The sequence below is a fragment of the Chenopodium quinoa genome, unplaced genomic scaffold (assembly GCF_001683475.1).
Source record: "Chenopodium quinoa cultivar QQ74 unplaced genomic scaffold, ASM168347v1, whole genome shotgun sequence".
NCBI classification, from domain to species: Eukaryota; Viridiplantae; Streptophyta; class Magnoliopsida; order Caryophyllales; family Amaranthaceae; genus Chenopodium; species Chenopodium quinoa.
In genome coordinates, this window is record NW_018742720.1 from 1538370 (window position 1) to 1554643 (window position 16274).

Here is a 16274-nt window from a genome sequence, read left to right on the forward strand (position 1 = left end):
TTATTTGACAAATTTTGGAAAAAAAATATCATCTCATCATAAACCGCAAACCAAACCGCACCAAACCGTATTATTACGGTTTGATTTGGTTTGATTTCAATACTAATATAGTTTGGTTTGGTTTGAAAAATTTACCAAACTGTATTTTACGATTTGGCTTGGTTTGGACTCAAACCGCACCACACCAAACCATGTTCACTCCTACTATAAATCAAGGGGCTCATGTTGAGCATATTCTTTAATTAAAATTCAATGACAAAACTTGTGTAATGGTCAATTCCCAAATGTGGCCCAACAATTTTGGAACTTCTTTGCATTAAACACCCATCTTCTTGGTTTATACTTACTTATTGAGCCAATTAACAAAGGAAGAAGCAAATGCAATTAACTTGATTACTTTTCTAGAAGAAGTTTCAATTTTTCTTCTTTATTAGTTAGTTTACCGTCAATCAACTGCTTCCAAAGTAGAGGATTGCTTTGTCCTTTGTTATAAAGTTCTAATTCTAACATAAAGGTGTAACGTAATGAACTTTAATTCCTTTGTTTGATGAAAACGTAATGAACTTGGATTGCGTATAATATATGCAATAGTGTGAATAATGCTTTAAACCTCCACGATATTTGGGCATGTCTTTGTCATTGTAAAGAAAAATGGAAGGTTCATAAGTTTTAGTTTTGTATGATGGAATAGTCGATATTAAATTAAACGGCTTAAAAATTAAGATTCAATGTTTTCTTAATGAATCTTTGGATTAATTTGAATTTTGATGTTCTGGTTGGTTATCGAAAAAAAAATATTTTAATGTGTTTAGCGGTGAAAAATAAAAAGAAAATAAGTGAAATTAAAATTACGTTTTCATAAATTTATTTATATAATTCTTCCATCAACATATTCTGAATGTTATGTACCAGTAATATAAATCATTAGCCACTAGATGTACATCAACATGACCAAAGGAGTCTTAACCTGAGGTCATGTTATGTTCGCCTTATTTCCACTTATTTCAGGGTTAATAAGTTTTGATAAGTTCAGATAAGGGTTAATAAATTTAGATAAGAGTTAATAAGTTCAGGAAAATAAATTCAGATAAGTTGTAATAAGGGTTAATCAGGGCTACTAAAGTTTAATTTATAACTGAAATAAACTCCAAGGGGTTAATAAGGATAAGTCCATATAAGTAAAAATCAGGTGAATAGAATGCACCCTGAACCTTCAAATTTGGTGGCTTGATTTCGATGACTCGTATAAGAAATATTAAATTAAAGATATATACAGAGTAGTATTGACAAAATGACAAGGATAACAAAATGAGAAAGGTTGAGTACCTAATTATATATACATTCAAGCTTGGTAAATTTTGAAATGGATTGCAATCAACAATTAAATCTTAAATATACACATATTCATTCCTTATTGTTCTTTTTTGAAACACATTCCTTATTGTTCTAACTACTAGCTATTCATTTTTTTCATCATCCGCCCTTGTGGCTCATTTGATGTAAAAATTAACTTTGATCGTGTTTAACAATTTATATGTTAAAAAAAAAAAAATTACCTTGTAACATCTATCAAATAATAAGGTAAAACTTCAAATCAGGCCATTTCTCAAAGACTTATGTTGAGGACGTGATCATTTCCATTAAAAAAAAAACGGGTTCTATTAACTTTATATATAGATAGTAACTTAGACCACTATCAGCATTGAGGAAAAAAAAAACCTCTCAATCTCTCTCTACCCACTTTCTCACTCCTCCCATACAATTTCTTTCATCAAATGTTTTTTTCACTACATCAATGAGGAGAAAAAAAAACCTCTCATCACTTTTTCCTCCACTATTTACTATACCCCACCATAATACACATCATCTTTTTATTTTATCTTTATTTTGAAATAATGTTTATACTACATATTTAATTTTCCAATACAATTAAAATATGTGAAAATAATTTATTTTTTAATTACGTTTAAAAATAATTTAATAAAAATGTATAATTTAATAACAATTTATAAGTTTTATATTTACTTTTCAATTACGTTTAAAAATAATATAATAAAAATTTATAATTTTTATATTTATTTTTCAATTACGTTTCAATTATAACTTAATAAGATTGTTATTTATTTGTCAATTACGTTTTAATTATAATTAATAATTTTTTTTTTTTCAATTACGTTTTATTTATAATTTAACATTTGAATTAGTAGCACATTTTTGTAATGAACACATTAAATAGTCACATGGGAACTTCAATAACGGTAATACAAACACATGGGATGTTAAATAACGGTACAATTACGAACTAGATAAAAGTGGTTCTACTAAAATAAAATACAAACACGAGTATTAAAACATAAATAACGATACGGTTACAAATAACAAACTAAAAAATTATTTATTCAACCGCATTATGACGAAAGTTCTGCCATATGTGCTCCACTAAATCTTGTTTCAGAGATGAATGAATTTCTCTATCACGAAGGGAAATCCTTCTCTCCAAATACGTGTTGAAATCAATGTTGGGTGGTCGCCCGACGTTGAATTCAAATGGCTCGTTGTTAAACACCGTGGCACTTGTGCTCGGGTCTGCCCGCCTCACCGTACGTTGTGGTCGATCTTCTTCGTAGTATCGTCTCAAAACATCTGCACGTGCGTAGTTGTGTCGTTCATCCTCGACGATCATGTTGTGCATTATTATACAGGCTTTCATAATATCACAGAGAATATCTTCGTCGTATGCAAGTGCTGGTTGTCGTAGTATAGCGAACCTAGCTTGTAAAACTCCGAAAGCCCGTTCGACGTCTTTCCGAACTGCTACTTGTTGATCAGCAAACAACTTGTCTTTTCTAACATGAGGATGTGTTATACCCTGTATAAAAGTTGGCCATCTCGGGTAAATCCCATCGGCCAAGTAGTAGCCCAACTCATATTGATGTCCATTAACCGTAAAATTTATGGGTGGTGCATGACCTTGTAAAACATCATCAAATACCGGTGAACGGTAAAGGACATTCAAATCGTTACATGACCCAGGCATTCCAAAGAACGCATGCCAAATCCATAGATCCTGATCAGCAACAGCTTCAAGAATGAGAGTTGCACTCTTGCTACGACCAGCATATTGTGCCTTCCAAGCAGTAGGACAATTCTTCCACTCCCAATGCATGCAGTCTATACTACCAATCATCCCTGGAAAACCACGCAGATCATTTTGATGAAGGATTCTCCTTAAATCTTCATCTGTAGGTTTTCGTAGATATTCACTTTCAAATTGTGAAATAACCCCTTGACAGAAATGTTGCTATGCCTGCCTAGAGGTTGTTTGGCCGAGACGTAAATATTCATCCACAGCGTCTGCGGCTACGCCATACACTAACATTCTTATTGCAGCGGTGCATTTCTGCAACGGTGATAAACCAAGCTTCCCAGCTGCATTTCGACGTTGCTGGAAGAATTGATCCCCCTCAACCACTTTGCTCATAATGCGGCAGAACAATGACCGTTGCATACGGAATCTACGTCGGAATTGGTTGTCGTTATACACTGGATTATTCGCGAAATAATCGTTGTATAGTTGCACATGCCCTTTTTCTCTTTCCCTATCCCTTTTGGGCTCCGTTGATAGTTCAGTTTCATTATTTAGTTGAGGTTCTTGTGGTTGGTCTGGAGGAAGTAATCTATGAGGTAGGTGATTTGCTACATACTCATCAACTAAGCAATCAAATTCATGATTTTTGGAGAAATCATCAGAAGAGGAGCTTGAGGTGGAAGAAATGAAAGACATTTTTATTTTGGTTAGGTAGTTGGTGTGTTTGGGATTGTTTCCGTTTATAATAACACAGGTATATATAGAAAATGTGAAAGTCATTATTGGATGGTAGTGGTAAGTTTGCATGTGAGTTAAAGTGGAAATGAAATTGCATGTGACTCGAGGTGACAATTCAATGCATTATTTTAGCATGTGATTGTGTAGTGTTATTGATGTTTGAGCAGAGGTGACAATTCACTGCATTACTTTAGCATGTGATTGTGCAGTGTTATTGATGTTTGAGCAGAGGTGACAATTCACTGCATTACTTTAGCATGTGATTGTGCAGTGTTATTGATGTTTGAGCAGAGGTGACATGTGACGCGTGTCAGATTGTATCTTTATCAGATATCAGCTTTATCAATTTCAAATTACTAAGAAAACACGTGAATTGACTGAATATTAATAATAAATTTAACATTAAATAAACATAAATTTAACATAAACTAAATAAACACTAGTACATTAAATTAACTGAATAAAACATAAAGTTAACATTAACTAAATAAAACATAAGCCAACACATTGCATCTCCAAGTCACACGTGCCTTCTACCATATAGCATTGCACGTAATTCCTCCTTGTAGGCCTCTTCATCGGGAGTTAGATCAGTACCCTTTGAAAGTAGATCTTGCAGCATTTCATAGTTCAGCCTTCTCTCTTGTATGTCAACTTGTTTTTGTTGAATTTCGACTTGTTTTTGTTTCCTCCTCTCCCTTTCCATGTCAAAATCCAACTTCTTCAACCGTATTTGTGCCTCTGTTTCCCTACAGGCATTATTCTGCTTCATTTGCTCACCAATGGTTGAAGAATCAGAAGCCACTTCTTTTCCCTTATTACGCTTGGCCTTTGCCTTTTTAACACCATCGGGTCGAGGAAGACCTCCAGAACAGAAACCCGTGGATGGTGTATCACCTTCCTCTACGGTTCTACATCGCTTATCACTGCCACTACTATCATCTTCGACGGCATCACCTACAGCTAATCTTTCCTCTCTTGACAACGCCCACCTAAGTTTTGTCCTCCACTTTGGGTCATTTTTAACCATTTCCCAACCATGGTGACAATTAAAATTATGTTGAGTAGGCTTGGAGGAAGCATAGAATAACTTACTGGCGTTATTAATTCGATCTGCTTCGTTGTAGCCACTTCCTGTAACCCTTCCTGCTTCGTCATAGCAGCTACTCCATTGTATTAAATCAGCTGCCATCCTTCTCCAACGACTTTCCAAACTCCTCAAAGGTCTTGGTGGTAGAATGTGAGGTTTCTCAGCCTGCGCTTCATCATATGCCGCTGAAATTTTTCTCCAAAGCACAGATGCTTTTTGGTTTGTACCAACAATTGCATCTTCACTGAATTGCAGATACAAACCAATAAGAGTTTCATCCTCCGCAACAGACCACATTCGACTCCCTTTTGTAAGTGGTTGGTTTTGATTGACAGACACTCTTGGAGGAGGTGGAGGGTATTGTGGAGTATCTGGAACACTTTCTTCCATTTCATCTTCATATTGAGAATTGCTCCCTTGATAAACAGGAGGTGAATGTGGTGGTGGAAATTGAGGAGGTGTTTGTTGTGGTGGAAATTGAGGAGGTGTTTGTTGCGGTGGATATTGAGTAGCTATTCGTTGAAGGAAGGTTTGAAATCGAGGGTTAGTGACAAAATCATCACCCAAATCAGAAAAATAATTAGAAAAATCTGGGTTGTTAGGATCCATTAGCAAAATAATAATAATAATAATAATAATAATAATAATAATAATAATAATAATAATAACAACAACAACAACAATAATAATACTACTACTTTTTTTTGACAATATAATAATACGATTTTTTTCAAGGATTAATAATTTAACAGAAATAATAATAAAGAAATTAATAATAATAATAATAATAATAATAATAATAATAATAATAATTATAAGAATACCAATAAAACTACTACTTTTTTTAAATTAACACTACTACTACTACTACTAGTAATAATAATAATAATTATAATAATAATAATAATAATAATAATAATAATAATAATAATAATAATAATACTAAATAATAACTGAGGGTTTTTTTTTACGAATAATAATAATAATAAAAATGATGAAAATAACTCAAAGAAATTGGGAAAAGAAGGAAATTTGTAGTATTTATGGGTTTTTTGAAAGTATATCAAAATATATCAAAATGCATGTCTATTTATAGAGAAAAAAAAAAAATCTATCCGTTGGTGAATTTTGTTTTTTTTTTTTTTTATAATTACAACGGTTATATTTACCTTACAAAAATATAACCGTTGTAATAAAAGCAAAAAAATCTGATTGGTTGGAAGGACAAAGCCTGACGCGTGTCGCATCCCCATTGGCTGGGTCTGACGCGCGTCAGGCCAGCTGCCCCCTTATTTTTTTTCCCTTTTTGCCCCTCAAAACGGCGTCGTTTCGCCCTTCTTTAAGGCAACGACGTCGTTTTGCAAGCCAGAAAGGAAAAAAAAGGGAAAGCAGCGTGTACATGTGGGGCCCACCGGTTACTGTTCACGAGTATTTCCCCTCAACTCTTGTGCATTTTCCATAGCTCTCAACGGTGAGGGTTTTTTCCTTCACTAACGTAATGCTCGGGTATTTTTTTTACACCTTTATTTTTACTCGTGAGGGCTTTTTTCCTCACTGCCGGGAGTGCTCTAATGCAAAGTATTATGACCAATTACTTTAAAAGAAAATGAATTGTATTTTAAACCTCTTAAATCATAATCACATATGAGATGAAAATAAATTAAGGGTCTGTGTTTATCTCCTAAACCATGATTACATCTACATAAGGTACTTGTCAAATTATCATATTACAATTACTTTCAAAATATATTTACAAATTTATAAAAACTCATACATTGTATCCATTCACATACAATCCAAAAAATACCGTACGAAATATTATAAATTAAATTACTCTTAAACTCATGTACTCCATGTACAAAGTTCTTGATATTGATCAAGATTTTTTGGATCATCATACTTAAAACGTAAGTAAATTAATGACAATGCATCTATGATTGCATGGATAAACCGACATTTTTTCATAGATTTTGTATTGAGATTAACCTTATCTTTTTCAATTAAAAAAACCCCAAAAAATCCTCACCCTTAAAACCCTTTACACGAATTTAACACCGTTCCTTTAATAGACACGTATTCCCCAAAACTTCCCTAAAATTTCAAATCTTTGATTTCGTTCACAGAATCATACCATAAATTTAATCCAATCCCAATTCAATTCAATCTCCCCCGAATTATGCTATTTACTTTAATTTGATTTATTTGCCAAAATTTCACATTTAGGGTTTCCATCTGATTTTTACGACGTCTTGTAAAATTAGGGTTTAGATCTAGCAAAATTGAAGCATTACCTTCATAAATTGTTCCAAGAATTTGAGAAAGGCGTGATCTTTGAGTGTTGAATTGAATTGAATTTGAGTTTTAATTGAAGGAGAAGTTATATAATTGGGGATTGAAGAAGCTAGGGTTAGGGTTTGTTGTTGATTTCGTTTTAGAGAAAATTGGAGAATGTGTGATGGTATGTCAAATGGAGGAATTTAACAAGGTTAATGGTTGTGGTGAAAATGGCAGCTCAAGCGAGGGTTTGCCGCCGAAGCCTCTTGCAGCTGCGTATCGGCAATGCTTCAGTGCTACTCGATCTTCGGCGTTGCGAAAGAAGACGCTTTTGCGACACCCTTCTCTTGTAAGCTTATCAATTTAGGGAATTTTAGTATTCTTTAGATGATTTAGCTTTATGTTATGTATTATGAAATTTAAGTTTTGGTTATTAGGTTTTTATTCAAGATTTGTTAGATTTTATTTTTGACTGATTTGATGAAATTATGTTTGTACAATATTGTTGTATGCTGAAAATTGAATATAGTAGGAGAATTGTGGACTAATCTTACTTGATGCAAGCGAAAAGTCGAATAATTTGGCTTGTTGCTTCTTTAGATGCAAGTTAAATGGATTTTTTAGAGTAATTGGCTTGTTGCTTCTTTAAATTCAAGTATTTTGGGAATTTGAGAGTAATTGGCTTGTTGCCTCTTTAGATTTGAGTAACATGAATTTTAAGAGTGATCATGTAGGGGATGGGTTGTAGTATTTGAAAAGAAGGGACGATTTTGGATCTCATGTTAGGTTGGATTGGTTTGGTTGATGCAAGTTAAGCATTATAATAGAGACCGTAATTCATAATTTGGGATTCGACAAGTTAATGATTGTGGAATTGATTCATAAATGAACTACTCCCTATCTCTCTACATAGTGTTTGGATTTATGTAGACATTTAGTGAGAACACCCAATGCAGATTATATCCAATACAAGTCTTATAATGCATTAATTGGAAGAGTTATTTATGATAATCGAACTGAGATTGAATGACTGTTCTTGTGCATTACACTGGGCATACTCTTGTCAACTTCTTTCCCCTGTAGCATGTGGTTCTTAGACTAGCTCCAGCATGAAACTTGACTCTTAAATATTGGGTTCTGGCTGCCTGTTTGTGTTCATTTAGTTAAACAACTGGTTCCACGGTTCTAGGGTTTCAAGTGTCTTTTTATTTAAAATCATTATTGATTCCACGGATCTAGGTGTTGTAGCTTTAGTCTAGCCATGGGAATAAAATAAGTTAGTTGTTTCAGTATTAGATTGATTCCATATGCTAGTCTTCTGTGCACAGCAAGTTTATTTTATCTGTTTTGTAATCCAGTAGTCTTTCAAAATTGTCCTACCTTTTTTACAGCAAGTTTAGTTTACCTGTTTTGTAATCCTCTGTTGGGCTCATCATGATTTTTAGACTGCTGTTATTAATCCCTCATTTTTGGAAATTAGGGTACAAGATCAATGAATATAAGGGTATCTCATAGGCTATACATTACTGGTGTTAGCCTGTGAGTATTTTTTTGGTGTCATCATTTCAGTTTTTAGGCTTATTGGCTGAGTTACGTTGTGAGGAAGTCATTTTAAAGGGAGTTGAAGCTATTATGTAGACTTGCTGCCTAGATGTGCATATGTTATGTTGGATAACAACAGGCTGTGCATGTCAAGGCTCAGGGCCTGGTTCTTTGTCACACTGCCAATCTAAGGCCTAATGTTAGTCGTACACATTAAGCATATGTATGTTGGACCACGCTATTGCGTACTCTTTGCCAAATATATAAAAATAATGAACACTAAGAAATTATGTAAATAGGGCAGAATGCATCAATTGGACGGTCTGTTAGTGTTTAGGTAATTTAGTTCGTATTTTCAGGCACTTATTTTTCTGTGACTATGGGCTGTTGATCATAGGGATGAGGGATTGATGGTCTGGCCTTTTTGAATCATAAGATTGATGGAATGGTTTTGGAGCAAAAAAATATGCTCATAATCCTTGGATAAATTTTTAAGGTAGAAATATATGGAATTATTCTATGTTTTATTGGTTCCAATTTGACTGTAGATATTGTTTTATGTGGGTATTTTGCTATTGAATGTTGAGCTCTTAAGAATAGGTGAGACAGGAGCAATTTTGATGCCTATGCTCATTTCTACTTATTATTTTTATATGGTATACACTCTCTTTTGGTGTCATAAGTAGCTCATGCTCTTGGCTATTTGTTTATGTTGTATGGTCTCTTTAGGTGTTATAGGTTTTTGCACTTGACTCATTTCAATCACAATGGGTTCTGTCAGATTGATTTTCCCTAACTTTATGTTTTGTTCGGCAATAATGCACAACGAATACAACATTTTAATTTCCGTTTTTTTTTTTTGGGTGGACGGGTGGTGCTGAAGCAGGCAAACTTTTTCAATTATTCTGTCATGTTTAATTTTTCTTTGATTTTTCACAAGATTGTATTTTTCTTTTGCGTATTATTCTATGTGGTTGAAAGTTTCTAATTAGAAATTTAGCAGGTGAAAATGCCAGACATTCCTGTTGAGCCCTTGATTGGTGATTGTGAGTCTGAGTTCCTCCCCATTGTTCGTTCTGGAGCATGGACAGATATTGGATTTCGTTCAAACATGGAGGATGTGTATGTATGTCTTGATGATTTTATGCTTCATTATGGGCTACAGCATATTGGAGAAGGGCCAAATGCCTTTTATGGGGTACATATCCAACTACTTGTCTTCTTTTGTGTTTGAATTACATGTGATGTATTTCCTTCCTCCAAACCTAGATTCTGTGGTGCAGGAAAGTTGATCCTAGACGTCCATTGTTTGTAGGACAATGCTATAGTTTATATTGTAATTATCCTAGACGTCTACTTTTTCCGTTGTTGACTATCTTGTAGCAGGATGCAGAGCTGTGAGTTTTTATTTTATTTAATTATTTATTTATCGTGTGTACTGGTGCTACTTATAAGTTTGGAGTGGGCTGTGAGTTTTTATTTTATTTAATTATTTATTTATTGTGTGTACTGGTGTTACTTATAAGTTTGGACTTTGGAGTGGTATGGCTTGATGGCTTTTTTATTTTTTTTTATTTTTAATTTTATAAATTTATATATATATATATATAATGATGTTTTTTTTTAACTAAATCTCAACATACAGGTTTTTGATGGTCATGGGGGCAAGCATGCTGCTGATTTTGCCTGTTGTCATCTGCCTCGGTTCATTTTTGAGGACACAGAATTTCCCGGTGAAATGGAAAGGGTCATCAGCTCAGCATTTTTGCAGACTGACAATGCCTTTGCTGAAGCATGCACATTGGATTCAGGGCTTGCCTCTGGTACAACTGCATTGGCAGCTCTTGTTGTTGGCAGGTTGGTCTTTCTATTTGTTTCACTACTCAGCAATTATATCCTCTGTCAGCATATATTTGGCTTATCACTGGCTGAAAATTTTCTATTTTTCATCTGGCATTCTGATTGCCCTTCTTTTGCTGTTTATGGATGTGATATTAGTAGGCTACTGCCTACTGGATTGTTAACTGTGTTTGAGTTTCCATCTGCCTTTTTATATTGGTGAGCAAGTTGTGTATGTAGCCAACCCTTGTTTGCCTGTCACAGCACTCCTTTATATGGCAACTTTGGCTGCAGTTATATTACCTGGCCTTGAGTGTTTACTTAGGTATTTAAAGATTATTAAGTAGCCTGAGGGTATTGTATGCAACTCTGAGTGATATGTGGACCCATTTTCTTTATTGTTTTGGTTTTGTTTCATGTAATCTATATTCTATGCTAGCCTTTTATAGGAAATATTTATATCACTAAATGTTTGGAGTAATATGAATATTTTAAGAGCCTTAATTCCTGTCATCAAAGTATTTTATTTGGGTTTGGTAGAAGGTAGTTTAAAATGTTGTCGATGAGTTGTTGGAGAGAAAATCAATGGAGTTGTTGATATGATAGGATTGGATTGGATTTGAGATGTAAAGTATTAGGACTATCAGGATAATACTTAAGGTTGAGAACAACTTATTGGATCTTTAATTTGGGCTTTAAGATTTTAACGTCCTCTTTTCATCTGATATGAGGAGAGAGATTACATTTGGTAGTGATGGAAGGTAATTTACAGCCCCTTCCATTAAGGGTACAAAAATATTCCATAAAAATGAGCGCAGTAATCAGAATGAAAAAAAAAGGTTTAGCGATTGTAGCTGATGAGCAACAAAATACTAAATCTGTCTTGTTATGGGCTCATAACTCATTTGGAATTAGTTGCATGAAATGTGTTTATGTTGTCGAGGGTTTTTAAATCAATAACCGCTCTTGTCATTAATGACAATAACAAGTGCACGTTAGTACTTTTAGAGTAGACCTCATGTTGGTAAAAATATTACGACATGAGGCTTAAAGGTACCAACAAAATGGTATTTTTAGACTTCATGTTGGTAAACTAATTTACAAACACAAGGTTAAAGAGTACCATTAAACACCCGTTATTGTCATTAATGACTAGAGTAGTTATTGGCAAAGAATTCTCTTATGTTGCCATTTTTTAAAAATGAGGGTCCTCCTTTTTACCCAGTTGGCTAATTGGAGACTCAAAAGCCCATGATATTCGAGTTGGTTTTTAAATTCTAAGAAGAATAAAAGGATCTTGTTGAAAGTTACCCTTAGTTTGGCATGACGATATAGAGTAACTGAAAAGGGAATTGGATAGATACCAAAATAATAAGTGTAATGTTGGGATGGAGAGTGAAAGGGCTGATAAGTTGGAGAGAGGAGGTTATAGAATAATATTTCAGTTGTCACTTTTAACCCAGAAATTATGGTGAAGTTTATCATGGGACATTGCAAATAGCTAAAATGCAAAGATATTTTAGGATGGAGGGAGTATTACTATTGAGGGGGTTTTAAATGTTGGTAGCTCTTTTGTTCTGACAAAAGCCTTATCTAAGTGACTTTAAGTTCAAAACTATATCTTTGCATTTTTTGGAGTATTTGGTATTTTTTTTTTATACATGAGATGTCTGAATGTGGAACACATTTTTTTATTTACCACAGGTCGTTGGTTGTGGCTAATGCTGGTGATTGTCGAGCTGTATTATGCCGGAGGGGCAAAGCAGTTGAAATGTCAAGGGATCATAAACCGCACTGCTCTCGGGAGCTGAAGCGAATTGAAGCATGTGGAGGCTATGTTGATGATGGCTACCTGAACGGCCAACTCAATGTTGCCCGTGCTCTCGGAGACTGGCATATGGAAGGATTAAAGGGTGGTGATGGTGGACCCTTAACTGCTGAGCCTGAGCTTATGACAATTGAGTTGACTCTAGAGGATGAGTTCCTTATCATAGGATGTGATGGACTGTGGGATGTTTTTAGAAGCCAGAATGCTATTGATTTTGCTCGGCGAAGACTTCAAGAGCACAATGACCCTGTGATGTGCAGCAAGGATCTTGTTGATGAGGCTTTGAAGAGGAAAAGTGGGGATAATCTTTCTGTTGTTGTAGTTTGTTTTCGGCCCGAGCCGCCCCCGAACTTGATTGCTCCAAGGCCTAGGGTCCAAAGGAGCATTTCCGCTGAAGGGTTGCGAGAGTTGCAGAGCTTTTTGGATGGTTTGGAAATTTAGCTAAGATGGTGACGACGAATAGTTAGTTCCTTTCAGATTCATATTATCGTAGCTTCGTAGTTAGTCCTGTTGAGATCGGAGAAGTCATCGAGGTGATTGTCCAACTGTACCATATGCGGCAGTAAGTTGACATTTTCATTCCTGTTCTACTCTAGTTTTATGGCTGATTTATAGTTTAGGCAATGAGTTTAGTATCTCACCTCGTTGTAAGGTTAAATTTTTGTAGTTAGTAGTTTGGCAATGTTGGTTTGCTATATGAAGGATGCTTTATGCTTCATAATTCACCGAACACGACTTGTAGGGGGGATGAAGCCATATTCTTTGAGCTCCCTCATGATTCTTAATACAAGATTTTCCTCGTACTACAAATTGTGGTACAAATACTTCTATGGTTTTGTTGCTTATACAACATTTGTTAAGCTCATTATTTTTGCTGATATAATATATGTTTGTTTCGCAATAACCAGCATGTAACAGTTCTATGAATTTATTTTATGCTTATATAAAATGCTGTTTGGTATTGGTTTTTCTTTTGGAAGAAAATTAAATGCTGCTTTTAAGAACACAAAATAAACTCGTAGCATATCAACCGGGGAAAGGTGTTAGTTCATCCTCACTATGTATATACTACTATGTACGATGTATATATGCTAGTGTTTACCGAGTGACCAAGCATCTCTTTTGTATCAGAAGAGAGGCGATGAATGTCATTGTACACTATGCTGTTGTATTGATGATGCGACGAGCTTCATTGCTAATTTTGTTTTCCGGGTTCGTCCAGTGTTCAGTAGTCAGTACCCAATTGATCTTACCATTTGTATTGGCAACATTTGTGGATAAGTTAGGCTTCCCCAGCCTCTAAATAACTAGCCAGATTTACTTAGTATGGTGATGCACAGCCCAATTTGTTGAGCTATTTTGTGAGTTGACCCGACCTAAATTGAATCTTTATACTACAGTTTTTTGGGACATAGCCCAACCCTTTATCTATTTACTTTTAAGGAAATACTTTTGTCTAATAAGACATGCGATGAGATAATGTGACAATTATTTTTAGATTAGTTTAATAATATATTAAATACGAGCTAAAAAGTAATTCAAGCTTTATTCACATAGTTTTCACTTATAACATATTTAAATAAATTTGATCTTATTTCGTTGTATGTTAAATTTAGGATACCTGTATTGATCATTATTATAACTTATCTAAATTTTTCTAAACTAATCTAAACTTATTAATCTTTATCTAAACTTTATATGAACTTATTTTTTAGGACATGAGGGGAAATAAGGTGTTCAGTTGTTGGCTTGTTGCACAATTAAACAGAGGTTATTAAAATTTCACTTTGATAGTGATTCTTATATAGTTACTAGTGATGTTGTAAATGGTGTAATTTCTGACTTAATTGTTGACACTTTCAGAAGAAAAAGAACACAAATTGAAAATCAATTCTACAATATGAACTTTTGATTGTACATTAATTTGCTACAAAGAATCAAGAATAAAGAATTTAATAACAAAATAACCCCTCTTTTTTTTTTGTTTTAGTGTAAATGCATTTAGGATGAAGCAGTGCATTCAGTAGGAAGACCTTCAGGAAACCTCTGAACATCAGCACAATAATTGTAGACCATGTAATTCTTCTGCACCCATTTCATCCTTTCCATGCTTGCTGAATCCAGCTCTTCAGTCAGCCAATCCGAACTCGATGAGGGCGAAGAACCCGACCCACACGAAGATGAACCAGATGCCCAAACACAAGCATCAGCATTGAACTTCCTGTATGATGCAGTAAACGGGGCTTGAGTCCAATCAGTCTTGACTCGACCGCCTTGTGTAGCCCAATCATCAGCATTCCACAAGCTAGAGTAAATCCTCATTGGTTGATTCTTAGGAAATGGGATTCCTTGTGATTCCATGTTCTTGTGTTCTCTAATAGGAATCCCATCAACTGAGAAAACAATCCTCTGAGGGTTCCATAGGATCGAGTAAGTGTGGAAATCCTTAGTAGGATCGAACCATAAGTGGAACTGTTTTTCACGGTTACCTTTCCCTTGTGCAAACACATTGGTATGGAGAGTGTAAGGCTCTCCACTAACATTTCCCAAAAACTCAAAATCTATCTCGTCGTGGGTAGTTCCCATTGACGAAAGATAGTAAGCAGTGACAGTACCAGCAGAGTTACCAGAGACGAGTTTCAACTGCATATCAATTTTACCAAAAAGATACTCGTTTTTAGACTGAAAACCCGAACCCGAGGATTTGTCTAGGGAGAGGGTGAAGTCATCCCCATCGCCGAGGATCTTACCTCTACCATCTCCCCAAGTAATGGTAAAGTCATTGTTGAAGTTAGCTCTAGAAGTGGCAATAAAAGTGGCTAGAAAAAGAGTGGCTAAAACAAGAGTAGATGATGCCATATTTTGTGTTTGTGTTTGTGTCTTAGTAATGTTTTTTTGAGTTGGTTGATATTTTCTAAATTTGAAGTAGATTATATATAGTAAGTGAATGAATGCTAGGAAGGTTCTTGCATAGTGGTTGGAACAGCTGGAGTTATTTGGTGGATGACAATTGAAAATGACATGAACATAAAAACCGTGTTTAATTCAGATTTTAAGGTGTATATATAAAACACTTATGATTTTTATATTATTTGTTCTTTTTTGACGCGGGATTATGCAAAAAAGAAGTATGACCTTTTAGACAAATGATTATGGATTTCATCATTACTATGACTATTGGCTCACCGTCATGGTATTTCAATGCTTTTTACATTAAATAAATAAAAAAAAGTATGAGTAAAATAATATTGATAGTATGTTTTAATTAAAACAAAATGAGAAAACAACATAAGATCTAATTATTTTCAGTTCACTTCATTTCATTTCAGTTTCTAATTTTCTTCTCTTATAAAATATTCAGTTCAATTCAATTCAACTTAGTTTCAAAAATGTGAACAAGCCCTAGTACCTTAGCCATTAGGAAATTAAAAATCAAATAAAAGAGACTTGAAAATTAAAAAACATCATATATTCATGTGCCTGAGCAAAAAGCAATAAGATTTGGTATAGCTAGTTGCATGTACTCCGTAGGTATGAATACAAAAGCATAGGGATGTTAAAAGCTACTCTCTCCATTTTTAAATACTTGCTCCATTTCTCTATGAGCGGAGTTTTAGGAAATATTCAAAAAGTAATAAAATATGGAGGTAGTGTGGTAGTTAGAAAATAAAAAATTGTAAAAAGCAAAAGTAGTGGAAGAATAAGTGGATAGGGAGTATTATGTTGGGTCCACCAAGTATGACAAATGAATTAAATATTATAAAAGCTTTCCAAAATAGGAAATGAAGCAAGTATTTAAAAACGGTCGGAAAAAGAAAGTGGAGCAAGTATTTAAAAACAGAGGGAGTAATACTCACAATTAGGGTTGTACACCG

At 34.3% G+C, this 16274-nt stretch overlaps 4 protein-coding genes across 5 annotated transcripts; 1 reads left to right on the forward strand and 3 right to left on the reverse strand.

Annotated features, from left to right (window-relative positions):
* Positions 1 to 2395: 2395 nt before the first annotated feature.
* Positions 2396 to 3784, reverse strand: LOC110722968. The gene is made up of 2 exons (XM_021902240.1): positions 3378 to 3784; positions 2396 to 3263 (listed from the first exon to the last, which is right to left on the reverse strand). Exons 1-2 carry the CDS (start codon positions 3782 to 3784, stop codon positions 2396 to 2398), a joined length of 1275 nt encoding a protein of 424 aa, XP_021757932.1.
* Positions 3785 to 4346: 562 nt separating this feature from the next.
* LOC110722969 (glutathione S-transferase T3-like) lies at positions 4347 to 5525 on the reverse strand. The gene has a single exon (XM_021902241.1). The coding sequence runs from the start codon at positions 5523 to 5525 to the stop codon at positions 4347 to 4349; it is 1179 nt and encodes a 392-aa protein (XP_021757933.1).
* A 1277-nt stretch (positions 5526 to 6802) lies between these two features.
* On the forward strand, positions 6803 to 13229 carry LOC110723124 (probable protein phosphatase 2C 22). 2 transcript variants are annotated; one of them, XM_021902432.1, is made up of 4 exons: positions 6803 to 7539; positions 9733 to 9930; positions 10378 to 10589; positions 12276 to 13229. In XM_021902432.1, exons 1-4 carry the CDS (start codon positions 7372 to 7374, stop codon positions 12838 to 12840), a joined length of 1143 nt encoding a protein of 380 aa, XP_021758124.1. In that variant the 5' UTR covers positions 6803 to 7371; the 3' UTR covers positions 12841 to 13229. The 2 variants fall into 2 exon arrangements, with proteins under 2 accessions (XP_021758124.1, XP_021758125.1); XM_021902433.1 differs by having other exon boundaries at positions 6806 to 7539; positions 9736 to 9930.
* Positions 13230 to 14214: 985 nt separating this feature from the next.
* On the reverse strand, positions 14215 to 15326 carry LOC110723128 (probable xyloglucan endotransglucosylase/hydrolase protein 23). Its single transcript, XM_021902437.1, has one exon. It carries the CDS (start codon positions 15256 to 15258, stop codon positions 14401 to 14403), a length of 858 nt encoding a protein of 285 aa, XP_021758129.1. The 5' UTR covers positions 15259 to 15326; the 3' UTR covers positions 14215 to 14400.
* Positions 15327 to 16274: the final 948 nt, after the last annotated feature.

Excerpts from the sequence above, each read along its gene's own strand:
- LOC110722969 (XM_021902241.1), bottom strand. The coding sequence starts at position 5,525 with ATGGATCCTAACAACCCAGATTTTTCTAATTATTTTTCTGATTTGGGT.
- LOC110723124 (XM_021902432.1), top strand. The coding sequence starts at position 7,372 with ATGGTATGTCAAATGGAGGAATTTAACAAGGTTAATGGTTGTGGTGAA. Across the intron at positions 7,540-9,732 it reads TTTTGCGACACCCTTCTCTT|CAGGTGAAAATGCCAGACAT; the intron begins GTAAGCTTATCA and ends TTAGAAATTTAG. Across the intron at positions 10,590-12,275 it reads GCAGCTCTTGTTGTTGGCAG|GTCGTTGGTTGTGGCTAATG; the intron begins GTTGGTCTTTCT and ends TATTTACCACAG.
- LOC110722968 (XM_021902240.1), bottom strand. The coding sequence starts at position 3,784 with ATGTCTTTCATTTCTTCCACCTCAAGCTCCTCTTCTGATGATTTCTCC. Across the intron at positions 3,264-3,377 it reads TGCACCGCTGCAATAAGAAT|TGAATATCTACGAAAACCTA; the intron begins GTTAGTGTATGG and ends ACAATTTGAAAG.
- LOC110723128 (XM_021902437.1), bottom strand. The coding sequence starts at position 15,258 with ATGGCATCATCTACTCTTGTTTTAGCCACTCTTTTTCTAGCCACTTTT.